This window comes from Dromaius novaehollandiae, chromosome 2, assembly GCF_036370855.1.
Source record: "Dromaius novaehollandiae isolate bDroNov1 chromosome 2, bDroNov1.hap1, whole genome shotgun sequence".
NCBI classification, from domain to species: domain Eukaryota; kingdom Metazoa; phylum Chordata; class Aves; order Casuariiformes; family Dromaiidae; genus Dromaius; species Dromaius novaehollandiae.
In genome coordinates this window covers 93,919,973-93,947,253 of record NC_088099.1, presented here as the reverse complement: position 1 = coordinate 93,947,253, position 27,281 = coordinate 93,919,973, and the positions used below count along the sequence as shown (strand labels likewise).

Here is a 27,281-nt window from a genome sequence, read left to right as displayed (position 1 = left end):
ATTTTAAATAGACTATCTTTAACCAGAATGTCAGAAGATGGATATTCCTTCTCTCTAAAGGAAAAAGTAGGGAGGAAAAAAAAAAAAAGTCAGTCAGTCTCTTCGGAAACCTTCCAATCTCCTCCACCCCGACACAAAAGTCTCACTGAATTTAAAACAGAAAAATGCAAATGTCATATTTACATCATTAAAAAAAATGTAATTAAAGATGCCTTAAAATAGTCTTAACATATAAAGTTCCTTCCAGGTGGTATCAAACACAGTTAGATTAGCATGATAATCTGCATATATGCCACAAAGAAAAGCATGCTTCTGTATCAGATCTAAATCTTTGCTCTTCAGCATGGCTCTGAGAGAAAATAAATACATGGTATTAATTTGCAAATCATCCAATTCATTTGTTAGCATACTAAACCATTTTTAAAACATAGTTTTAGAAGTGCCAACAAAAATATTCAGAGATCAGTCTGCTGTAATCACCAGTAGGGCATATTATCCAATTAAGATAAAGGACCACAAAAAGAAAAGGAAAAAAAAAATCATTAAAAAGTCAGTCACTAACAGCACGCATATGCACTATGAAACCAATGCTATAAGAAAAAAAAATACTAAACTATACTGCAACAAATATTAGAAGTACCACAAAACAAGTTTTTCACATATGCTTTCATGGACTACCTTTCTGAAGCAGTATTGCTGTAGCATCAACATTTGAGGTCAACCAGTTCCAAGCTTACTTATCCTTTTTCCTAGTCTTAAACTCATTTTATATGAAACTTTTTTCAGAGTTCACCCCTCGTCTAGTTCGTAAGTGCTCTGTATCAGTAATTGCTATTTCAGACAGATTCATTACAGAGAAAATCTTTTGCAAAGCATCTGCATTTTAGGTTAATAAAATAAAAGCTTTTGCATTTTTAAGACTTACTGACTTAAGTTTTGGGAAAAAAATGTAGGAAGTTGAGGTATACTGTATTTGAAACAAAGAACAGGAAGAAAAAATCATCATATCTAACTGAAATGGAAGAGAAAAATAAAGAAATTAACATAGACAGAAAGACCAACATTCACTTACGTGCCAAAAAATGATGCTCGCAGGTCATTGTACAGATTTCTACTTGAAAGCTTGGTGTCTGGCAGTGCCAGGCCTCAGTTAAATGTCTCATATAAATATTCCACATTGTGGTTAAAAAATCTGGTAGCACTTTTTAAACAAAGTGTTCTTAGTCAAGTCATAAGTGAACTACTTCTCTTCCTAAGTTTTAGGGATGCTGGGTCTCTATCTACTCTCCCATTTGATCAGTGATCTCATTTTCAGATGTTTCTACTTCTGGTGCGTTTGGAGTCCAAGACAGAAGAACACACATTTTGCCCTCCAAGGAATAGCATCTTTCAAGCAGAAAGCAAATCTTTAGCAAACGTGTTGCCTATTCAGTCATTCAATAATGAGCAATTTAATACAGAAAATCCAATATGCTGTATACCTCCCTATTCAAACCTAGAAGTAAATATCCTCCACTAGGCTTGCAAGATGCTATTATGCGAATCTATTAAAACAAGTCAAGAAGCAAAAGCTGGAACTACACTATCTTGTCATGAGTTATTTTAGCCATTGCACTTCCCTAAAGAGGATTGCTCTTCAGAGCCCTTGATTTTCTCTGTGTTAATGTAGTTTTTGGCTGTCCTTTCTATTTGCTGCCCTGATAGTGCACTCATTTTTCACCCTTTCTCCTTCAGTTCTTTCTCTTAGCACCCCAAAACCTCTATGTGCTCTCTCAATACACCCTATGGCCCCGTATCTTTCCTCCAGTTTTTGCTCCTCTTCCACCCCACTTAGTTTTTTCTGCTCTAGCTTTCTGTTTCTCCCTTTCTCCTCACTACTAGGACTCAAAAAAATGCAATATTCTATGAACTTCTGTTGTGCAAGTGTGTTCATATCCCTATCTGCCTCATTTGGCAGTATGGATGATGCTCCTGCCCCTTGGTAGCATTCCCTGTGTTTGTGGGTTGACTGACCAGGTCAACTCTTTCTGCTGAATATAGCTAACAAATACAACTGTTAAAGAAACTTGTGGTACCACAGGTTTCTCTGAATTCTGCTAGCTGCTGAACTGCCTCCCAACTCCTGTCTTCAGTTTAAGTAGCACAGGAAAGCACAAAAACAGAGGGGTCTTTCATAAAATCTGCAAACATCACACACAATTCTCATCTTGTCAGATACTTTGATTTTATAGCTGCAATAACAAAGTAGTATGATTGTATGAACAGCCTATTTTCATGTCCCCTATTCCTCCAAGTCCCCATTTACCTGTGTGTTTTGATGTAGTCATCCTTCAAGGGAAAAAGCTGTTCCTCAACCTTGTCCCAGCGCTCCAAGCAGCTCCAGAGCCAGTCAGGGTTTACGACATGGAGGTCTTTGCAGTCCTGAGCTTGTCTTACTTTTTCTGTGCCTATTATGGAGTCAAGCACAGTATTACAGTGTTCCCAGACACAGAAAAGGCAGTTTTAGGTACACATCAGGTTAAGCAGAACATTTTGTGACCAATCTTAGGAAAAATCAAAAACAAAACAAAAAACACCCAACAAGACACACCCAACTGATAAAAGTGAGACACTACATAACACATGAAGTCCTCATTCTCAAGCTGTGTGAAGGCATTTGTCATGTGCGGACGCACTGGCACCATAAAGAATTCTACTAAAATTAACGCCAGTGGAAAACCTCTACATTTTTATGTAACTAAATAAACAACAGCAGTGCAATTTTGTTTTTCATCTTCATTTAGATTCGTCTGAGTCTAAAAAGACACAATTCTTCAATGCTGTCCAAGTCTAACCATACTAACTTACCATACTAGCTTTCCTATGCAGTCTTCTGTATACACAGTACGCTATCATTCAGCAGCCAGCCAACCGCCCACGCTCAGTTTGGCATAAGCCAAGCCAAAGCAGACAGGGTTATTCAGTGCCAAAGGGAAACAACGAATGCTAAGTTGAACATGTCAGGCTAGCATGAAGTCCATATGAAACCATGAGCAGTGCAATACAACAGCAACAGAGGTGATTTCAAATTCTACCTTCTGGAGATACTAGTACAGAACAAACTCGGCTTTGTCAAGAAGCATCGTACCAGTGAACAAAAAGCGGCCAATAAAAGTGGAAGTTAATCTTGCAGTGTAGTCTGTTCCCAGAAACAACTCCCCGTTCGAATGTTGTGAGAATGCATTTCTTACATTGTATCAGAAGAAACAAAACACTAATATCAATTATGGTACTTGTTTCAGCATTGATTGAAGAGACAAACAGCAGAGGGACTTAATGGTGGGAGACAACACGAAACTATATAATCTGCCAACGACTCACTAACAGATACAAGCAACGGAAAAGAAAAAACAAGGATTCTGATCTGAAATATACTTAGATACTTACTTAGACATAGTATTTTTAGACTTTGTGTATGCTGGTATATCAGGGACATAAGGGAACTTTCATCAGTTTGATGGTCTGAGGGCTGAAGGCCATTGTATTTCCTTTTTGTTATATCCCTATCATTAACACGCAAATACGATGAAACGCTGCTATTTAAAACGCTCATCAAGCCCAACCATTTGTTCACATTGCGTCTTCATGGGATGGCACTTAGACACATTTAACACCGCAATCCATTTGTTGTTTAGAAATGGGAAATAAAAGCAGACCTTCAGGACCTGAAGGCAGGAACTACTTCAACAACTTTGCCCTCTCCCCTATGTTAAAAATTTTGCTCTCTGAACTGAAAGCAAAGAACATTTCAAATGGTAGCACTCAAGGGGAAGCCTGGCAATACTATACAAGAATCTTGCGGTTTCCTGTTGCAGATACTTACATAAAAATACAACTTAACAGCCCAACACTCCAGACTAACTTACACCACTTACCTAGAAATTAGTCAAACTTTTAAAAAGTATTAAAACTTATTTACTTAAAGCTACGATTCATGAGTCCTTTGTATATTCTTACACATGTGCCTTCAAGAATGAAGCCTCAAGAGAAAAAAAAATTGAGAATGATTCTGAAAAGGAAGCAAAACCAGTAATTTCTATGCCATACATTTAAATTCAAGAGGACATAAATTTATTTGACGATTTCAACATCATTCCCTGGAGTTTTATCTGCATGACTGCCATTTAACAACATGACTTTGTTTCTATTAAAATGAAAGTTTCGAGTTCCCGTATTTCTGCACATCATTTGAAGAACAGATCAAACAGTTAATAGCAATATCTAACAAGCTATATGCAACCTGAACTAGGATCTACTGGGGGAAGGAGATCAACTGAAGCTCACTTGAGGACTGACTTGACTGGTTAGATGATTCGGTCTCTAGACTACCATAATTTCAACACACTAAACAGAAGGAAGGAGATCATCTTCCTTTTGCAAAATGATGAAAGCTCCTGTTTCCCTACTTTGCTTGCTCAATAAACAAACCACCACCCCACCCCCCCAAAAACACCACACAGGAGTATGACTACCTTCTTTCTTGATGCAAATAAGTTCTCTCATGGATTTAGATTTAAAAAGAACATTTCTTAGAGATGTTCTGTTCGTATGCATTTCTTCTACTTTCAGCAGCAAACAAATTTTGCAGTTACGGAATTAAGAGTTAAACAGAAAACTTAAAGCTTTTCTCCACACAAATATCTTTGCAATAAAAACAGCTGCTAAATTAAGATCAGAATCTAACAAAGATAAATTGAGTATTTAAAGATGAAGCTCCTTCTAAACCACAAAAAATTTAGAAATGCTGTATTTTAAACTCTGCTGTGAAATAAGAGTACAAACACCATCCAACAAAGACTCGCTGGAAAAACTTAACCTTAGAACTACAATAACGTTCATGCCAGCACACATTTGCTGTTCAAGAGATTGTAACTGGCTAAAAAGCAAAACTCTTGAACACATATCTCAGGAGGTCAGCACACCCAGACTGTTCATCCCCCTTTGCACAAGAAATCTGTGTTTTTTAATTAATCTTCAGTTACAAAAATAATTAGTAACCCAGACCACTTTCATGCAACATCAGCTGGAAACGAGGTAGTTTACTGTGTCAGAGGTAGCTTCCACAGAAAGTTTTAATGTATTTTTTAAATAACCTCAGTACGAATTGTAGGAATACCTGCTGTTAGAAACAACTAAGTGTAAAGTTCTATTTAATTCATACATCAGATATGTTTCAGAGGAAAGACACAGAGGTACAAAAGGAGAATCATATTAAGAGAGCGAGGAAAAAAAAGGATTAAAGAGAAGTGAAAGATTATTTTGATGAAAAATAAGAAAAGCAGTAATGACAGCATAATATGAATGAAGAGGCGAGAAGACAGCCATTTTGGAAAGGGTGCTGAGATCAGGTTCATAAGCACAGAGGAACTTTTAGGAAAAAAGCAACAAAACTAAGAAATCCAGTGTGAAGTTAGACACTCGTGCATGGTGTTAGATACTGAATCAAATATCAGACGTGACTAGCCAATAGCATTCTGAAAAAGACACCTCTGGAGCGGTCTGGAATACAATGCACAATAGTTACAAGAGGGCTTTCACAAACATACCAGAACACTTAACCAAAGTTGCTAGTGCAAACAGACTCTGTTTAGAACACCTGAAGAAAAGTCGTCCGATTTCTTACTACACCCATTTAGTAAAAACATGTAGTTTGTCCAACTAAAGATATTCCTACTCCTTTTGAACTGCATCACGAGGAACCTAAACAAGAACCATGAAAACACACCTTTATGTCACGTTAAGTCTGTGCAGCATGCAAGGAAATAGTTTTCTCCAACCATTTTTAAAGCGGAAGATTCTGCACTGGTGATTTGCCAGGCACCCCATCTTTTTGCCCACTCCATGCAGGTACACGTTCTGGGTTCATACATACCCAATTGTTTCATATTGGAGGTATGTTAAGGTTCTAGATGAGTTCTTTTTCTAGTCAACAGGATTATAATGAAAGCCTTAAACATGAAAATCAAAATGGCACTATTTTTATGAAACTGTCATAGTCCTGAAACAATAGCTCTGAAAGGAGTAAGCCATTCTCCAAAGGTGCATTAACTCAAAATTAAAGTTGGTGACAGCAACAGTAATGCGTAAGCGATACCACCTTTCTAGACTCAAAAGCTTTACCTTTCTCACTGCCACAACAAAGCTTGCTGCTTCCTCCCAGTTTCTCTAGCCTACCTGTCTACTGCATGCCAGCACACTCCAGCATACTGAAAATACTATGAGGTAACAGATAACCGCGTCACCTTCAGGGGCTGCCATCCGTTTCTATACGACATCTTGAGAAATCAAGATTTCATAAATACAATGTTCTCAGAGCAAGATTTGGTGGAACACCAAATCCAACTGGACTGGGGAAACACTACTGTGTTACTTAACATCCTTGCCTGTTCCTCTCCCTTTGCCCTATGTAATTTCCCCTTCTGGGAGCATGCTGACTGAGAAGGAACAATTAGTTCAGAGGAAAGGATTTTAATCTATCCAAACAATAATACTTCTGAGGGAGCAAACAGCTGAGGCATCCAGCTGGCTAAAAACACTAGAGAAATTCTGCTTTTCTAGACTATTTGTTTGCAGTAGTGTCCTCTAATCACCTTTCTCTATTGTCAAATACTAGTCTAAATTATTGTTCCAAAAAGTTTAAAAAGGCATACATGCTTTCTCTATGAAGCAGCTAGGGTCCACGTTTATCACATCTGCTTGCTGAGGGTGTACAGCTAAGAGTACATAATATTAGGAAGAAATTGCTTATTTTCGATATTTATAAATCAGTAAAAGAGGAGATAAAACTTAGTAATTTTGCCCTTTTCTCCAAAATACATTCCACCTCTATAAAGAAACAGAACCTGAAGCTGTTGGTTTACAGAGTTCCCTGGAACTAATAAAAAAATTCTGTGCATCCGTTTACAGAGTTCCCTGGAACTAATAAAAAAATTCTGTGCATCCAAACGCAACCATCTCACACAGGTAACTCTATGATCACACATGCAGAATTATGAAGTACGTGCATGAAAAATACAAAACAATAATAATTTTTGGATTCTTAGTGAAAGTATAACATGGTATTAATCTAGGTACAATAAATGCATCCAAACTATTTACTCTTCACAACCGCATGAAACTTGTGAGCATGACCCACAAACAAGTGCGGAGAGAAAACACCATAGAAAAGCCTGTCAGGGATGCTTGACTGAGATTAGAAAAGCTGGGGCAGGGACTCACCAATTCTACTATTGAACTTACAAGCAGAAGTTTAAAAAAACCAAAAAAGTCTTTTATTAGCCTTGCCAACTTATCACTAAGAAGTGGCCAAAATCAACAACTGATTTCTACAGCTGTTCTTCAGGACATACAGTCCTACTGCAACAAGTTATCCAGGCCTATCCAGAGCATGAAGTACACTAGGCACTGATATTTAATGAAATTAAGCAAAATTTGACATGTGTTAAGTCAACAAGAATAAGGAAGTGCTCCCCATATAGCTTTCAAACTGTGTGAAAATACACGAAGTAGCTTTTGAAAAAGAAAACTTGAGGCCCTAGACTCACATATTTCTGCTCCTACCCCAATATAGTAATTTTTAAGTGACCTGAACAGCTTTATCTTCTCTACCAACAAAAACTCAACATAAAAATCAACTACAGTATCTTTCATCTGTTCAGAAAGGAATACAGCAAAGCTTGTGAAACACTTAGGTAACTGATTAATCAGTATGTCCACGGCTATAACAAGTAATCATTCAGTACACTTTACTACTGCTTAAAGCCGATGGCAGATGTTTCAAAAACTGAAATAAGACTTTTATAGCCTATAAGTAAATCAGAGGGACCAAAGGGTAGCCTTTTGTCAGTCGCTCAGGTTAGGAAAGCTGCTTACTACAAAGCATGACAACCTTTGCGTCATCTAATTCAGGTAGATACCATTTTCCCCTTGTATAAGGGAAAGGGATCCTCTTTTTTAACCAGGAACAAGAATTTCTTTACTTTTAACATTCAGAGTATCTGTGTCTGCAGAGAAACAGACTGCCTATTTGCAGAAAAACACATAAGCACATACAAACAACAAGTGAATTTAAATTGACTGCAATAGGCTGCAAAGAATACGCTGTAAAATGGTCTTCATCTGATAAATTCTGTCTCTCTTCAAAACTCAAAAGGTAACAGCATTCACCCCACATTCGCTGCAGTTTAAGAATCTGTCATTTACTATGGTCCACTAATGTACAGTAATCATCTAAATCAACTTCTGGGTCTGAGTCCTAGGTCTACCGTGGTTAGTGGTGTCATCTGGAAACACTGTCCTGACAGATGTGTTTTAAGATCACCTTTTCACAACTGGAGGGTGTGGGGGGGAAGAGACAGAATAACACAGGTTAGTCCTCCCTAAGGAGCTAAGTCTTCAGCTTCCGAACGAAACTTGAGAGCGAGCGTGCTTCTCTCCCCTTCACCAGGGATTAGACGTGCTTCACATGTTCGCCACAGGAGCCAGAGATGTAGCATTTTTATGGCTTACCTGCAGTGAAATACCTGTAGAATTCACCTGCTACCAATGCTAGAATGAGTATGAAAATCATGTCGACAGCTGAATTATCATACCTCCAGCTGCGACAGCACATAATTTATATCCTTAAAATCTTTGATTAAAATGCAGCATCTCCCTCATAAAGCAAGATGATAAAACATTACGACTACCGCCTAACCAGAGGTGGGAAAACGTAATCTTCAGTTATACCACCCCCCTCAAAAAAGCCCCAAACCCCCACAATGCATGCAGTCCATAAGCTTAAAAAGGGGACATTGAAGTATGTATTATTTTGCTCTAAATCTCCCTGCTTCACTGCCACCGTTACAGAAAAAAAAAAAAAAAAAATCACCAAGTGGTGATGAAAGATGACAGCAGTCTGGCTCATTAGGCTGAAAACACGGCCAATTAAGTGAGCTTTTTCAGAATAAATTAGTACAATTCTTTTCTTACTGAAAGGCACAGGCCACCTTCCAAATACTGACAATAAATGTTTATCACCCCAAAAGTGCAGTAGTAGTACTCTATTTGTGATTCCTAGTTTTAATTTGCTATATTCAAGCATATTTTCCACTATTAAGTATCGAGTGCAACATCAACATTATATAACTACTCAGACAACATTATATAACTACTCAGAGAGATTCCAGGTCCTGGCAAAAAGTCAGAAAAATATCAACCACCCTATAATTTTTTTTATTGTTGATATAAGTACTGAAAATTAATATTCAAAGTGTTAATAAACTCAAATACTATAAAAGCATATTAATATAATTAAAGCCTAAAGTTAAATCTATTATTCATATTAATATCTGACAGCAGTGGACGATTCATTGGGAATGAACAGGCTGTGAAAAATTTGCTTTAAAAAGTAGAACACAGGATCTTTTTTTATATACATACATATGTATACACACACACACCACAAAATTGTACATTCCAGAAACAAACAACTGCTTCTCATTATTACATACTATGTACCTTATCCTAATCTTGAGTAATATTTTTTCCTTGAGAAGTGTGTGTGTGGGGAGTTACATTTATGCTTACAATTGTACTACACAATGTGATAGACGCATCCAATATAAATTGACATTCAGGAACCATCTAGTGCAAGTCAGACTTTGTAAAAAGCCAGGTAACAATACTAACTCCCTCTTTTCTTTAATCTGCTGGGATGCTTATAACTAAGGGATTGCTTTTGTCTTCCCCCCTAAAACCACATCTCTCTCTCTATGCAATAAGGAAGAAAAAATTTAGACAAACTGCCATGAAAAACATTTTGTTCACAAAGTTGGAATTGCTGTACTTTGTTGAAAGATGAGTACTCGGAGGCAAAGCAACTCTGAAATGAAGAATTTCAGGATTTGAAACTTGAAAAACTAAAGGGCCACACAGAAATTATACTGACAAGCATCACATTTCCAATGAAGTATGACAAACTTGCAGGATTCTTGGCTGACAAAAGTATTGCTGTTACTGCAGTTTTGAAAGAAAGAACTGCTCAACAACTACAGAAAAGTTAGAGTACAAAATTGATACACTCACTAGTTTTAACAGTTCACATTTGCTATTTCAACTATCACACCTTCCCATGTCAGAATCCCAACTATTCTCAGTGAAACTAATCCCAATTTCATCTGTATTTTTAGGTTATATTTTTACTACTAACAGCATATCATCTACAGCAGGAGAATTAATACAATTTGCTAGTTCACTGTAGGTCTGTCAGTACAGATCTTATTCCACTACAATTTGACTACATCAGTATTGCAGCCCCCTCTGGCTACAGTTGACTATAGCAAATAAAAAGCTACCTGCAACTTTTGTCACTAAAACTGTATACTGAGATTACTGTAAAGTGAGGTGAGTTTACACTAGTCTAGGACAGATACAGTCTTATTGCTATTTTGGCTAATATATATAAAAATAGCTGGTTAGTATAACAAAATAAATTGGTAAACTGACCGGTTATAATCCATAGAGTAGCATGAGTAGTCTTAACACAACTCAAAATTAAAGGAGTGGAAATAAGGAACTGCACCTATTTTCTTCTTTCAGTAATTTTTTTTTTTTTTGAAAAACTACTGCTCCTTCCACAGGAACAAACTATTCTCCCTGGCCCATACAAGAACTGGAACAAATGAGGTGACACACTTGCAGATTAGGTTACACACTTGGAGAAAAGTATATGCATCTATATTACAAGCCAGTAAAAACACTCCAAAGTTTTATAATATAAGCCTATGAAACAAAGCTGCTTTTCACATACTGAAGGCTTATAAGCACAGTGGTTAAGAAAAATACAGTAGGTGGCCACTTCATTACTTACGAGATGCAGTTTTATCTTTTGATTTCATGTTCTCAGTAGTAGAAATATAGATCCCATACAACTTAGAAAGGCCAACAAGCAGAGAACCAAGGGTCAAGGCACGAAAAATTGCTGTTAGAAGCCAGTGATAGCTAGCCAGTAGTATGTTTTTACCATTACAACGGTACATTCTTATCCATTATAGCTATGTAAAAATAGGTACTCTGTGAAACAAGTAGCAATGAAAGAGAGTTCAGCTGAACTCTCTTAGATCTTCCATGACACAGAAACATACAGACGCCATGCACACAGAGCAGTGACAGGCGATACCATCAAATTCTAGCCTTTAAAATAATTTGTTTGTATTCCATCCAAGATAAAACCTAAGCTTTACAGGCAAAATCTGTGAAACTGAGAAGCAATGAGTTACTACAGCTTTATAGCAAAACCAGTATAAACTTATCTCCATTACAAACGTTAAAGTTTAGATACAACCTGTTTGGTAGTCGAACACTTCTTATCACCCACTCTTTAACCAAGTGCGAGATGATGTACCACAGAGATTTAGTGGGTCCTCCTTTTACCAATTAAAAAACACACTTGATCAAAAATATGTTAAAAAACCCTTTAAATAATGTTTAACGCAACTTCTAATTTGTTTTAAGAACAATCTCCCCTCTAATTTAAATTCTATCTCAGTTATGTTAAGGCTTGTTGCTTATACAAAAAAAACAGCTCAAGGCATGAATAAACTGTAACAGGGAAAAAGTCGATGCAAGACTTAAGTCTCATATACCTACCTGTCCTCGCTGCAATAAGATGGGTTGCTTTGTCAGGATCATCAGCACTTAGTACTAGGTTCTTCACAATTTTAGCTCCAAGCGCTGTAGCATGATAGTGTTCCCGTGTTTTCTCAATGGGGAAGTTTGTTGGGTAAAGTCCACTAAATATTATGGTTACATCTGCCAACACCTTACTTTTCAGTTCCGGCACTATTTTTCTGATGTCTGGAATTTCCTCAATCTCCTTTTTCAGGTATTTATCATACTTTGTATAATAATCAGTGTGAACCCGAACAAGGATCTCTTCGAGGTATATTAAATGGTCATCATCATCTGTATCATCCTCCTCCTCTTCTTCCTCCATACTCTGGTCTAAGGACTCACCCATTGTAATTCCAGACTGCTCACTATTCTGGGACTCTGTTTCAGCTTCCTTCTTGTCTGCACACCCGTTTCCTAAATCACAAAGGCTTTCCTGTTCACTTTCTTCTTGCGCGTCAAGATCAACAGTTTTGTCATGAATATTTCTGCTAGGTAGAGATTCTGTGTCCCCAGAATGGTTCACCTCACCATCCTTTTTCTCACTCACATCAGTGCAACTCCCTTGCTGTAAATTTTCATCCTGTAGAGGTTGTTTTGATTTTTTCCAGCTTCTCTTCTCCTCATTTTCACTATCTGATACAGAAGTGGATGACTTTCTGGCATCCACTCCACCATCACTTTCACTGTCACTAGACAGTTCGAAGTCCAAGTCATTTGTTATCTTGTCTTGGATTTGCTCCTTCTCCAAGACTGTCCTGTCACCTTGCTCTGAAGAAATCTGAGATTCCTTAGCACTTGTGAAATCACTAGCAACTGCACTGTCTGTTTTGCAATCAGTGCTATCATTCAAGGAGTCCTTGGCATTAACTTTATCACTGGAATTCAAATCCCAGTCAGATGTTTCACTGCTTACAGAAGTGCTACCATTTGTAGTGCAAGTGTCCTTTGCAGCTTTGAGACCGTTGCTTTGTTCTTCTATACATATAACATTCTTTATTTCTTCAGCATCTTTTGCTGATGCCACTGTTGAATCCAGTGCCTCTGGTTTTGCTGAGTGGTTTACTAAAACACAAGAAAACATGAAATAAAACACTTTTTTAAAAAGCACTGTTAGAAAAGATAAGCTTTAATCAGAGTTTCATTTCCTTTTTCCGCAGATAAACAGTTTACATGCGAAGTTTGACTTCACTATGCTCAGTACTGACAACTGGCATTTTTAAAGTTGTTAAGAAACTCTAGGTGTTTAACTGTTGCTAGAACTGGAAAGCTTAACACACTTCACCTCTGTAAAGGAGCAGTGTAAGCAAACTTTTATCACACTGGCTGTAAGTAATTATTTGTTAACCTTGAAGACATTAAAGGATTTATCTTGCAGCATGACTTTTAAGACCAAATCTCAGGGCAATCGAACTACTTTCCCAGAGGCCACGGGGGGGGGGGGGGGGGGGGGGGGAAGATATCGCTCCAGAAGGTCGCAATCTAGAGCATTAACTGTAGTAACTTCCTTTCTTCCGCTTTCATATATTTCCTATTTTTCATAACCAAAATTACTGTATTTTAAGAATTGGAAAAATATACACATTTTATCAATAAAAAAAGATGCTGTTCGAGCTCCATTTGAGACCCTACTGAAATGCAAGGAAAGTGTAATGGACTCAAAGGCAGCAAAGTAATTTTAAGCTATGCTTTCATCAGATGCCAGATGAAGTGAGAAAGAGTCAAAGAAACTATCAACATCCAAACAGTTGAACTCAGACCTCCTTTGCCAAGAACACTGGGTGGAATCACCATACTTTGGCCCTCTGCCCATCCTGCAAGTAACAATAGCAAGTGTAGAGAACCCACGCCATATTGGCCGGACTCGGTTTGAGTGCACTATTATTGTTACTATACTGGACATTTCTAGTTCAAGAAGAAATAAGTAATATCATATGTATTAAATATATAAAAAAAGCTAAGCTGGGGAAAAAAATCTGCAATTATTTCTTAGGTACTGCCTTTCAAAGAAGTTTTTCCACAAAAGAATATGAATATAGTGGCACATACCTCCTAAAATCCACTATTTTATCCTGTTAAGCCTGCTGAACATAACGTTCTCTTGTCAAATGCCGGAACAATACATTCAGTAGACATTAAAATCTCTCACAAATTTTATTAGCGTGATTTAAGCAGGGAGGTAAACAGAGCTAAAAACCCTCATTTCCAGCAGTACATCAAGAACAGAACTTATTAACTATTGTTCCAACAGTGAGGCAGGGAAGAGGGCAGAATAGGAGAAAGAAGAAGAAGTTGGTTCCCAGACCACCTACAAAGAATAAACCGCATTGTTTTACATAAGAGGAGAAGAGAAAGAGGCGGGGGGAAGCAAGCTTCTTCACATGTCCTTCTCAACAGATTCTAGAGCAATTTGGTATATTTTTACATCAGTTATCAAGTCATAACAGCGGAAACAGTCTTACCAGTATTCCACTTTCGCTGTTGTACCCCACCAAAAGAAAAGCTATTAAGACACAGTCCAGTCTTACTGAACTACATGTGCCTGTGCTACAGGAACATTTGCTGACAACTTACAATAGCCTAGGATCACTCATCTGAGCACAGCAGCAATACCAACAAAACCACCACAATGACTTATGTCAATCACATCTACAAAAGTGGAGAGAGATGTGAAAGCAGTTTACGAATTACATAATTACCTTTCCTCTTCATTTGAATTTCTCTTGATCCAGGAGGGGCATTAATATCTCCTATCCCCTGAAAGTACACATATTTCTTCACAGTTATCAAATTGGGTGCAAACTTCCAAACATCCTCTCTGTCGTCAATGATGCAAACCATGGAATCCCCACATGGGAAGAGATCTCTAAGAGAGTAGTTGATAAAATTAATCTAGTTTTGGAAAGGAACACTATATATAAACAGTTTCTGTTGATACTTTGCTGTATTGTGTGCATGTCAGCTGGACACACAGCTTATATATGAGTAACTTTTGAAAAAGATCAGCAGTGTTAAAGTTACAAAATTCAAAATACAGTATTCAAACTAACAAAAGTTAATAAAAAAAGAAACAGCTATTTTTAAGTCTCTTCTATCACAATGGTTGGAAGCAGGAACCCAACAAGCTTTAGCAAACACAGAATATGACAATATTTCAGTCCAGTTTTCACACACAGTTTATGTTGACTTAAATGGCCCAGAAGCATTGTCTATTAAATAGACAATATGCTATCCATATATATAACTTGGAAAAAGAAACCATTTTTAGGGAGTAGAATCCTTCAAGCCAAGACAAATGAAGCAAAGAATAATATTTCTATGCAGAAATATTTATATTTCTAGCAGGCAGAAGCACAGTACTCAAGGTACACATGTATACAGAAACACTTGTAAGATAAGAAGCTTCTCATTCACTATAGTCAGATGGGAGGCTTAATCATTTCTAAGCTAGCTTTATGAAATAATAAACCCATCTATCTTTAAGAAAATCTTGGCTTTATCCTCTGAAAAAGATCAGAACCTGAATTTAGACTAGAATATGAATTCAAGGCTCTAGATGACCTAATTTCAAGAAACACTGCGGAACAGAAGCTGCTAGATGTATAGCACATTTGAAAGCCAGAATATTAGATACTCAATTATGAAAACCTCAGGCTGAGAATTTTCATTCAATTAAGAAAGCATACACACACACACAAAATACAACATAAAAGCCATTATACAAGATCATAAGCTATAAGGTGGAAATATGATTAAGTTAAGAATAAAAACTATAAACTGAAAACAAAATGCCACTGCTTTAAGACCTCACTGTTCCAGTATCACAGCATACATTAATTAGATGAGCTGCTATAATATCTGACATCTCAGCTTTACTGAGACAATGTTGATATTTAAGAGACAGATAAGGGAGAACTATAAACATCTTAAAAATAGAGGGAGTCATTTTCATTTTATTGATAGTATTCTACCTCTTTGCTCTCCTGTTTCGTTTAATGCATAAGACCCATATACATACCTAAGATTCCCAGTTTTAGAAAACGGATCAATACATTCATCTCTTGACAATATCCGATGGGAAAAAAGCTTCTTTTCAGGATCCAAAAATCCTTTTGAAAGAAGAGAATACAAAGTTAATGCTCAAGACATTTGCTCCTTGCTCACGTTGCATATAATTCAGCTATTTTAAACTGTGCAATAATAGTGCTAACAAACAAACAATTTTAAAATAAAGATACTATATGCAGTAAAGGGTAAGCACAGTGGAGCAAGTATTTTTAACTAATTCAATGGGATTAATATCAAAAAACCCCCTCATTTTCTTTCAACATAGCACCAATTTTGAAGTTAATTAAATTTGTGACACCCAGATAAATTAGGCCAAAGGAAAGAGATACAGTAGGTGATAGATACACATGATTTTTGCGACTTACATTTATATCCCTATAGATGGTACTTTAAAGCTTAATGTTCTCCTTAGCTCATTATGCCTAGGGACTGCAGGAAGTCTCACAAGAGTCGGCAATGTGCTGCAATACTCAAGCACAATGGGCAAGTTAAGGGACAGATTCAGCCGGAGCTCTTGCATTTGTAGGTTTTAAGTTGCACCGCTAACACTACTTTAATGCATTTATATAGTAGCAGTAATTTGTCTGACTGCATTCTTTAAAAAGAAACAGGAGAAGCTGTGCTAGCTGATCCTAAAGCAAGATAAAATGCCATTATTTGGGAAAATGCTGACTCAGGGTATACAAGCATACATGCACATGCTTCTGAACCTAGTCTCCAATAATGAAGTTTAACATCTTCAGATACATAACTGCTTAGGAAGAAAGGGGCATGTTAAATGCTAAGCTGTTTTTATCTTTTTACCAAATTTGCTTTCAAGTTCACATCAACTTCTCACTATTCTTATGAACAATATAATGCAGTCGATACTTATTTGGGAACTATTTTTTTTCCTCCCCTCAAGGTTGGCCATATTATAGCCAGAACAAGAATTCAGAATGACTGCTCTAAGAACCCACTTTGATTTTCTTTCAAGGAGCTTTTGGAATTTATAGAATGCTTGTTCAACTCTTTCTAGAAGTCCAGCTCCCACTGGTATGTTAAATTGGGTCTTCAAAAAACTGAAAAGTTGATCCTACATGTATTAACGTGTGGTTGGAATAACTTAAAACCCATAAAAGCAAGAAAATTCCGAGTTAAGGACAGAGGTTCAACCTTAACTCACCCGACTATGCTTAAGAATTGCTGCAAACTCGTAGAATCATCCCCTGTAGTGAGACCCTTGCAGTACCTAGGCATAACGAATTGAGAGAATTAGCTACAAAGATTCATTGCCATACACACAGATATTTTGACAAACTAGGTAAACTATCATACAAGCTCCTGTTCTCAACAACAAAATTCTCTACTGCTAGCTTTCTGAATCCACAGAGACTTCCTACACTAAATTGGACAGAAGTGTATGGATTACAACAATGAGGCATTAAATCAGTGTTGTCTAGGTAAATCTGTAAGGAAAAGAGAGTTAAAAAAAGTCCAAAAACAGAAGCCCTGACTGTTAGGGAGTAGAGATGAGGTAGTGTTCTAAAGCTATTCAATAAGGTTTTGGTAAAGACTGATACATTTTAGTATTTCCCCTCCCACTGAAATTACAATACTGAGGATACAGTTCACCAGAGATGTACCCACAAAGGTAAAAGCCCAGTTTGAAAGAGTCGAGTCTTTCAGAACTTGAGTGGCAATATGCACAACAGCACTGATGTTTAAAAGCAGCTCTTTATGTGTCTTGGATTGTTCGCTTTTCAGGAATGTTGCCTAAGGAATAGAATCAATATAAGGAACACAATCCAGATGTTTTTGCATTTCAGAGAAATGGCAGATAACACTTCATTTATGATACACAATTAGTTTTCTTCAATAGTATGTTAATATCTGCTTTAAATCTTTGAAAAGGACTGTACATCGGCTTTTCACTAATCTGTGCAGCAATAACACTCCATGCAAGAACAAACAAGACACCTAGTGGCTAGATCACATACTGTCAGTAAAAACAGCAACTTTCATTTGCAGTCATACACTAAACACTTGTAGTCTGAAGAAATAACAACTTTACATTAAAGTAAGCAGATGCAGGTATGTTCTCCAACATAAACCTAAGTAATGACTAAGATTTAACTTCCTTATTAAAAAGCTCATCACTATTTTATTTTCAGTAACAAAAGAACTGAAAGCCCTCATTATGAAAAAACTCTACTGCCCTGAAAATAAAAATCTTTTCACAACCGATGTAGTGAAAGATTTATAATCTGATCATAATACACTGTTTAGATATTAAAGCTTTCATGAAGCTGTAAGTTTAAAAGGGAAAATACCTTCCAAAGAAAATATTGGTGGCTTTTTCTATAAAAACAAACAAACGCCCCCCACACACAACACAGACCAAAAGTGTCTACTTAGCTGATGTTACTTTTTTGTGGAGGTATTTTGCTGCAAGTTTCTATGACTTGGGAAAAATGAAAAGGTGTATCTATAAATTCATCAAGTATACAGAAATAGTGAAAATGTTCAGTGTTTTCCTGAGATGTGCTCTTATATAAATATATAATAAATATACCCTGGTATATTTATTCCTATGCATTCTTCCCTGTCAACAACACATCCTGAAAAATGATTATGGTCATACTCTGCTGCATTAGCGCCAATTGTGAATTTTTTTCTTAACATAATTTTTTTATCGGAGAAGTATCAGTCTGTGGAAGCCATTCCTGAAGAAGAGTATTAATGAATTTCTCATTATGTAAACATGTTAACAAACAAAAAAACTTTAAAGCCTTCTGTAGAAGTCGAAATGAACAATTAAAGACAAAGACTTGCTGTACCAAATTAAGACTGAGCTTCAATTTATTCTCACAGATTAGACACAAATGTGCTAAACGTGTTTTTAATTAGTTTCAGGTCTCTTCTTGAAAACAAATCCAAGAAAACCTATTACTGTCCTTCAACCACCATATTACTAGGGACTCTAACGTAGACTTACCTAGCAAAGACTATTCTTCCCCACAACCTCCAAGCAAGCACACAGTATGCTTTTAAAAGCCCAAGTCTCTTCAGTAAACTTACATTAAACATGTTATACAAGCTATTGAGTTAGCATCACAGCTGGGGAATAGGGCAGCTAAGACTAAAATATGCTATTTGAGTATGTGTCCATCTTATCCATTCAAATCTAAGTGCTACATTAGTTAATATATTTTATTCTGCATTGCCAAGGACTATGGACATACACATACTCACAAACTGCACCACTATTACAGACTGTTGAAAGAGCAAAAGGGCAATACAGAAGACAAATCACAGTAATCCTCTCAACTACCTCAGATAATACTGGATAGTCACAGAGAGAAGAGAGTTCAGTACCTTATTCAGTATCTAAAGCTTGTTTGTTCCTAAGTTTTTTTAATGGCCCTATCTTATAATGTATGAATGCAGTGGATAAGATAATTTCTAGTATCCAGAATCTTTTAAAACCTCAGTGATTGTATCAATGAACTTTCAAGTAGACTTACCATGCCACTACAAATAAGAGAACAGTATTTATATCAACATAACTGTGTAAAAATGAATACACAGATGTTACATAAACCAGAAGAGTTATATAGCATCTGTCACATAATCTTGCAAGTGATGCTACATCCTTCATCATGCTATACAAATGTATAGCTTTCTAGTGCCATCTTGCTACATTTAAACCGAGTTTGCATACCTCTTGGATTAAAGATAAGGAGGATTTAAACCCCTGGTTGGTTTTGTAGTAACAACTTCTGCCTTACAAAATTCAGGATAGCGCACACTCCACCTTACCCTGAGCAAGACTACATACTAAAGATAGTACATTTATATGAAATTTTGTCTGCATCTGCTCATATACTCATTAATTTTTTAAAGGGACTTGCAACACTGTTTGACTTTCAAGTATTCTGGCATGCTGTTAACAGTCTTTGAGAGAAAGTCACTGCAATCCAATATTGCCAACTTTGTGCACAAGAGCATTTTTGTTTTCCAGCACCTCAGACATGGTCTTTACACACACAGTCTTACAAAATTGTTACTTGGTTTTATATAAAGTTTCTTTGAAAAGCAAGCTTGTAAATAACACAAGTTAGCAAAAAGCAAGGCTTTTTCATAATGTTCATAATGTAACTCATATTTGGGAAGTCTCAATCTTTAAGACAGGTTGAACTAAACAGCAGTTTCTAGCAGAAGTGATATAACAGTAGCATCTAATATGAAGCTGAAGGAGTCTTTTTAAAAATAAGTCTAAAATTGAGTTTCTGAAAAGTCACCTTCAGTTCTGTTATTTCAGGTCCTGCTTTGGAACGTGGAGAAAGCTGTTGACCCTGTCTTTCAGTAGCATCCAAGATATTCAGACGCTGGTGTTTATATATACACATTCTATCAATTATTTATTGAAACACATGCTGTAATATACTTGCTTTAACAAATCATATACATGAATGCTCTTGATTTAATCATACTTTCTGAATTCCAATATAAATCTTAAGGGCAATTTCACATTGCATTATTGTCGACTATGACTCTGAACCCAAAATCCATGGTGGCATTAACTTTTCAAAACCATCATTTAAGCTGGGTTTGGTGTTAAAAATATCTAACTACTCTAATGCAGGGGGAGGGTGGTAGAGAAGGGGAGATGTTTAAAATAGCATTTGATCAAAATAATTGTGTAGAAGAAAAACACTATGGGAAACTCTAGATTGGCAAACCCAAAACTAATCTTCAAAGATTAGAGATACAAGATATCACTTTGTAAGTCTGTCAAATTACGAAAGGACTTAAGTGGACATAAATGATATTTACAAATATCAGCTAACCCAACTCACAAGCTCACAAGAGTCAGTTTGGGATGGGAGCGAAGAACTGACAAGATGTCATTTTTTTCTAAATATGGTAAAAGCATTCCAGGACATGCAAGAAGCAGCTCACAGAGTCTAAAGAGAAATATAGGCTGTACATAGAGAACCTGAGGAAACAAATAGAGACTTAAGAAAAAGATTCCTGGCATTTTAATCCAAGTCCTTACTTTACGTAACATAGGGAAAATGGTAAAATATTCAGCTGACAACTATAAGAAATCATTTAACCAATACTGCCATCAAGTGTTCTGAATATGCATTTACTATGTATTTCTCTATTACTGCAGCTTGGTTATCCTTAGGTCCACATATCAACTCTTTCCATACCAACATATTTCAGCAGAAACTAATACTAATCATTGTACAAGTCAACCACCTTTGGCTTGAACACTTTTGATGAGGTTAGAGAGCTTCAGGCCAAAGTCCGGAAGTCTAAAGATGTCAGGAAGTGACAATACTCTAATTTGCTCATTTGGTGACTCTTTCCTCTGTGGAATTCACAGGCAACAGAGAGAACAGCTCATCGCATAATGAGCAGTGGTCTGTAGCAGCATGGGGGCTCCAGGTAACCCCAAATTTAGTTCGGAGATTGAAATGAGCTAACACAGGACCAAATCACATACTTGAAGAGGAGCAATCACTAGAAAGGCACTCACATCCTACCAGTTAACTACCTCTGCAGCTTGTCCTCCTCCCTGGTTCCGAGAGGCATTCGGTAAACATCTTCTGACCGTAGGCCACATGTTGATTTTGGCACAGATCTATGTCAGAGAGACTGGCCACACATTTTATTGTCAGGTGCTTAAATCTAATGTCTAAGAAAACCAAAGTCCCCTGTTGCTACACAATAGCCACACTCCACTTAAGGAGGACAGTAGAGGACAAGTGTTATGCATTAGCAGTACATAATACATAACACAGTAGCGAGACTGACAAAGCTTTAAGAGGAGCTCCTTCAAACAGCTCAGCCTGAGTAATACTGAGTTATGTAGAAAAAGAAGAGAAGGGGTTTCACTGTCATCCACTTGGATGGACAGGACAGGACACACCTCTCCTCAACTTTCTCTCAAGAAGAATTCAGCTGGAGACCATAAATAGGTATCTCTTTCCCATTATAGAAATATGTTTTCCATTATAAGCATCTTCTGGGGCTTATTTAACATGTGTAAAGAACTCTCTAGCTAGATAATTCTTTCCTAAGAACTATTCCAGAACTGAACTAGAATAGTTAGAGAACTGACTATTTTGGAGTCTTCCTCTCTTGCCAAGAAATGTTTCTTTATCATTGGGATAGCATTGCTCAAGGCACTCATAGCAACGTGACAAAAAAAGCTCATGTGAAAGACCACCAAGAAAAAAGCGAGGAAAGCATGGAAAAGCAGCAAGGACAGTTCAACAGGTCACAACTTGAAACATTCTTATCCAGATTATCTTAAGTTGACAGACTACTATTAAAAAGGAAAGACATTAGGTTAAATTGTTATTCTGTAAAGGAAGACTCAAGATGGGATGAAAGCCAATTTTACAGTTTAAAAACACGGTCACATGCCTAACATTAATTTGACCCATATGCTTGCGTAACAGGGTAGCTCTTTTATGCTTGTTGGAAGGAAAAAAAAAGTCAGTGACCCACAGCATAGACTACTATTGCAATAAACTTCAGAATTTAAATGCAAGTGTTCAGTTACAAGGAGAAAATATTAATGTTTGAGAAGCATAAATGAAGATACTGTTAGATCTGTACTTTCTTCTAAAAAGGGTGTCTCAGCTCCATGACAAACAAACAGAATTCCTGTAAATTGACTTACAGCAGCCAAACCTTCACTGAAGGGAAACAGTAGATTTTTTTTTTTTTTTCCTCCACAGGAGGAGATCATTTCATGTTGCAGATTTTTATGGAACTGCTGCTTTAGATTTCTAAGACAAGTGACCCTGTGGATCATTTTCAGAGCCTGTCAAAACCACTTCTTTCTTAATTCAATAGGAAGGCATGAAGGAAAAAAACCATGTCTAAAATTAGATGCCATAGAGGCACTGGCTTCTAAAGGAGCCAAAAAATTCTGCTTACAGGATTAGTTACGAAAAGTTCTGGGGAGCGAGAGAGAGAGAGAGAGAGAGAGAGAGAGAGAGAGAGAGAGAGAGAGAGAAGAAATATTTGAAGACAATCACAGAAAGAAAAACTTACATTGGGATGAAGGTAGGTTACTTAAATACCACTGAATATGTCCTGCTACTCACCTGCAATTGTATGTGCGTAGAGTCTGCTGCCAAAGGTAAAAACATGCAATTCATAGAGCTTGGCAATTTTTTCCAGGAACTCCTTGCAATGAGGACGCAAACGAGTGTGCAGCATAGGCTCACCTCGACCTAACTGGAAATGAAATATTCCCTAGAAAAAGCATATTTCATATATGAACAAAACAAAAAAGTCACCATTCCAGAAGCACCCCCTTACATCATTTCCATTACTTTCATTTAGTCTCACTAAGTTTCAACCAAAAAGATTATCTGAGTGAACAGAATCCAAAGTACAATTTTGCTCTGTGCAAGACAGTCAGATACTACATTTTGCAAATGCAAGAAGCTGAACTGTTGAAACGTTAATGATTAGCATAGCTTTTGTTCATAGCTTGACTTGCACCAAATCAATCCCTCGAAAGCAACTTGAGAAATGTCTCAAAGTTCAAGATCTCACTCTACTCGCTGCCATTCAGTGACTTTCACTCAGATTTGTTTCACTACATTTTAAGCTCAAAGAAAGACTTTTTGTTGGATTAAAAAAGAAAAAAACCTATGTCTATGAATACATATAATCAGACAGCAAACCAGGAAGGAACTTTGCAGAAAAAGTCTTAGTTAAACTCTCAAAAGCTTTTCTAAAAATTTTTTTCTTAAAAAAAAACATGCATTATGCAGATGAAAGGCACAGCCTTTCAAGTATACAAGGTTTTTTAATCTTTAAACTGAATATTCACTGTTCCCTTTCCTTTCAATTACAAAGCACATTTATGAGTTGTTTTTGCTAGCAGGTAGGAACATATGCTGAAAGATCAAAAACTAAGCAGCTGCAGTTTGCATGACATCGAACTGGAGTTTGAGTTTGCATCCTCCTGTATCTGACCATGTAGACACATCCCAACATGCTGTTTGTTTCAAAGTTTCCAAATCGGAAATACTGCAAACCAATAGTCCCTATCAGTTCAAAAATAAGCATTTCATGGCGAAATTAAACACCATCACCCAAAAACGAAGAAGAAACTGAAGAAAAAAATCACTACACATCTTTATGGAAGATTGACAGACCTAGAAAAACCACACGATTAGCCTAAAGAGGATGTCTGGCAGTAATTCACTATATCCACCTGAGACTTCGAGGAAAAAAGCCTCACTACTGGGTATTCAGTTTATGAATCTTACAGTAAAGAAGGCAGAGACCAAAAAACAGCTACTTGAAACTTCTTTTATGGCGACTGGAATGGAAAATGCCGAAAAGCATAATTGGAGGAAAGAAACTGGTCAATTAATATGTAGAAATAAAAAAGGAATATATTTCAGAAGACATTTTTCTCATTTTCTTTTATTCTCCAACTTATAATTTTATCTAACTACCAAATGTTTACTTAAAGAACCATCACTTAAATAAAGATGCTTAGAAATATTCCTGCCATTACTCTGGCTTGAAAGATAAATGTAAATATTTACCTTATTAGACATTTGTTGGCAGTGCTGTTCTGTAGTATGGATCAACGTCTGGTCCAAATCTACCATGAGCACCAGTTTTCGATTTCTGTGTAGTCGCTGTTGATCTTCCCTTCCTAGCTGTTCAGCTTGCTACAACAAAAGATTCACATACTAAGCTTAGCTTAGAAGAAATAAAACTGGATTTATTAACTTCTGTGTATTGTTAACTCAAGAAGATATCTTGCTACGAAGTAACTGCATGAGAAATAACACTTCAACATAACTGTAGCAATGGCAGCTTTGTCAGCCACTTTTCAGTAGAAACAGGTATTCCAAGAGGCTTCTATGAAACCCATGAGACACTAGTAGCTTAAAATTGATAAACTCAGTACAATAAATTCCTAAATACAATAAATAATCACAGTAATTTAAGGCCAAGATTCTTGAGAGGAACTAGCAGTAGCTTCAGGGTACGTAAAGCTAGAGAAGTTAATCAGTACCTCTGAAAACTTTGTCTAGTAAATTCAGCAATTTTATGGTATCAATTAAATACAATTGATGACTCTAGGTTGAGTATTAAATTGAAGCTGCTGATGACAAATAATTATGATTGTCAACAGAAGTTTAAAGAATGTCTTTAGATATTCCTCACACTTTAAATAGTCATATTTCACAGTTCTATCCAAGCATTGATATTAAAAACCTTATATTCCAGTAACCTTGAGTTAAAATTTTCTCTTCTCATGCATATTAACAAACTTTCAACGTACTGCATTAAACTTCATGTTCACTTTAAGCATTTCCAATAACATGCTGCAGTATTAGGCACCAGCCAGTGAAACTTAAAAGCAAAGTTAAAATGGAGCTTTATAAAGAACTGAGGGTGAAGTACAAACTGCCCTTCAAAACACTGCCCAGCAACAGGGACTACTTTGAGCTGCTAACATTTCTTCCTATCAGTGTGGAGATGGAAATGTCTTCTTCCTCTTTGAAGGAAAAAAAAAAAAAAAAAAAAGGAAAAAGAAAAAAAAAAAGGAGGGAGGGGAAGCATTTTGCTAGCAATTGAAAAATTTTTGAAAACATTGGTAAGAAATAAATAGGATGTTTATTGCTAAAATAAACATGTTTTTTCCTCCAAAGAAACTGAGGGAGGAACAAGAAACAAGTATATTTTGGTAACTCAGCAGAACAGAATCTTTGAAAATACTGAAATGAATTTAAAACAGCAGTAAGCTGCAAACTAGCTTTGCTAAATCTAGTAAAAGCAATTTTAAGGTTCCTGACTAAACAAGGCAAAGCTACCTTTCAAAGACATTGCTAACTTTGTGCACGCTTCAGCTCGTGGAAATTGAACTTTCCCAAACTTCCTATTCTTGGACATGAAACAACCCTCCAACAATATTAAAGTAACAAGCTTTCAGGTTGCTGTCACAGAAGTGCCATCTTTTCAGTGCAAAGCCTTAAAAAGCATTACAACACTGGATACAATCAGTTTGCACACAAAAATAGTAGGCTGCTGATGTTCAACATGTTTCCCCCCCACACACCTCCCCAAAACTGATTTTTTCCTCAAAAGGAGGCCAAATGTTCTGTTCTACGTATACACAACGTTGAGGAAACTCTTATGATTAAGAACTAAAGTGAAAGGTACAAATAAAGCATGACGCTACTTACCTCGGAGCTAACTTTCAGTTCTGGGACACTGTGAACCATAGACACAGTTGCTGTGGATAATGGCACATTCTGCTTTCCATTCTTGCTTCGTAACCTAACCACGCAGGGAAAAGAGGCATCAAAAGAGAGAGTAACACTTTAGTCAACAAAAATTTGAACACACTAAAAGCTATAAATATCAACCCAGTCACTACCAGACACCATAAAGAGAGATATTTTGATTCAGATTAATATGCTATTCCAAAGCCTTTCTAATGCCAGTTATTGAACAAAAGGGATGAAGCAATCAAAGAATCTCACCATAAAAATAAGACAAAAAAGTTACTATAATTAGTTACATTTCCAAAGAATCATTTCATGAAAGATTATACTAAGATGAAACAAATATCTATGTATTTATTGGCATTAGAACACTGGGATTAAACTGCAGTTTTGTATCCATTAGGAAGCAATTGTAAGTTAAATGTAGCTACCAAGCCATTCTAATTTAGAACTATTCTTCTCCCCCCACCCCATCCTGTTCTTTTTTTGGTAATCATTCAATATACAATTAGCTATTCCAAGCCAGCCTATAGAATAATTTTTAAGCAATGGATAGGCAAAGCTGCTCTTTACCAGTTGCAGAGCAACTTGCATGTTATTGCTGCTTTAAGGAAAGCATCAAAAAATCCCCACACATGCCTTTGCCAAAGACAGAATGGTGTACTACACGTGTGTATACATATATATACACATATGTATATATGTGTATGTGTAGAGTATGAAATTCTTTGAAACCTGACCAAAGAAAGCCACATGGCTTCACAGTATTACTAGCTTTCAGCCTACACAGATCAATTAGTTGTGAATTCTGACATCTGTGTTTAAATCCATTACTTCTGCTTCACCAGAAATAAATTTATGATTAAAAATATGGCAGTAAAAGATTTATCCCATGTGACAAGTGCATCTTTTAATTCTCCCAAGTACCTGTGCTATGAAAGACAAAATTTGGTACCACAATTACAGCCAGAATTAAACTTCAAACAGTTTTCACATTATCAAAACACAGTGCCAAGCAGTTTACTAGTGAGTGAGTTCCTAAGGGGAGGGGCGGAACTATTCAGGTACTTTGGGGCCTTTATGCAGTGACAGAGACACAAACACAGACTGAGACACACTATTACTGTAGTCTAATGTTTGGAAGCACTACAGATATCCAGAAACAACAAACATTTCATTTGGCCTGTTTGTCCAAGGATAACACAGACATTTTAGTCTCTTATATCCTTTGTTTAAGAGTCCAGAACGCCTCTT

The 27,281-nt window shown here is 36.6% G+C and overlaps 1 protein-coding gene across 3 annotated transcripts in view; it reads right to left on the bottom strand.

Annotated features, from left to right (window-relative positions):
• Positions 1 to 27,281, bottom strand: part of CTDP1 (CTD phosphatase subunit 1) — a 122,609-nt gene that overhangs the window by 76,402 nt on the left and 18,926 nt on the right. For all 3 annotated transcript variants that reach the window (XM_064506915.1, XM_064506913.1, XM_064506914.1), the window contains exons 3-9: positions 25,986 to 26,079; positions 24,333 to 24,461; positions 22,869 to 23,019; positions 15,707 to 15,797; positions 14,388 to 14,554; positions 11,668 to 12,753; positions 2,306 to 2,447 (exon numbers count right to left, since the gene is read on the bottom strand). In XM_064506915.1, coding sequence (XP_064362985.1) covers positions 2,306 to 2,447; positions 11,668 to 12,753; positions 14,388 to 14,554; positions 15,707 to 15,797; positions 22,869 to 23,019; positions 24,333 to 24,461; positions 25,986 to 26,079 — 1,860 coding nt within the window. The remainder of the gene's footprint in view (positions 1 to 2,305; positions 2,448 to 11,667; positions 12,754 to 14,387; positions 14,555 to 15,706; positions 15,798 to 22,868; positions 23,020 to 24,332; positions 24,462 to 25,985; positions 26,080 to 27,281) is intronic.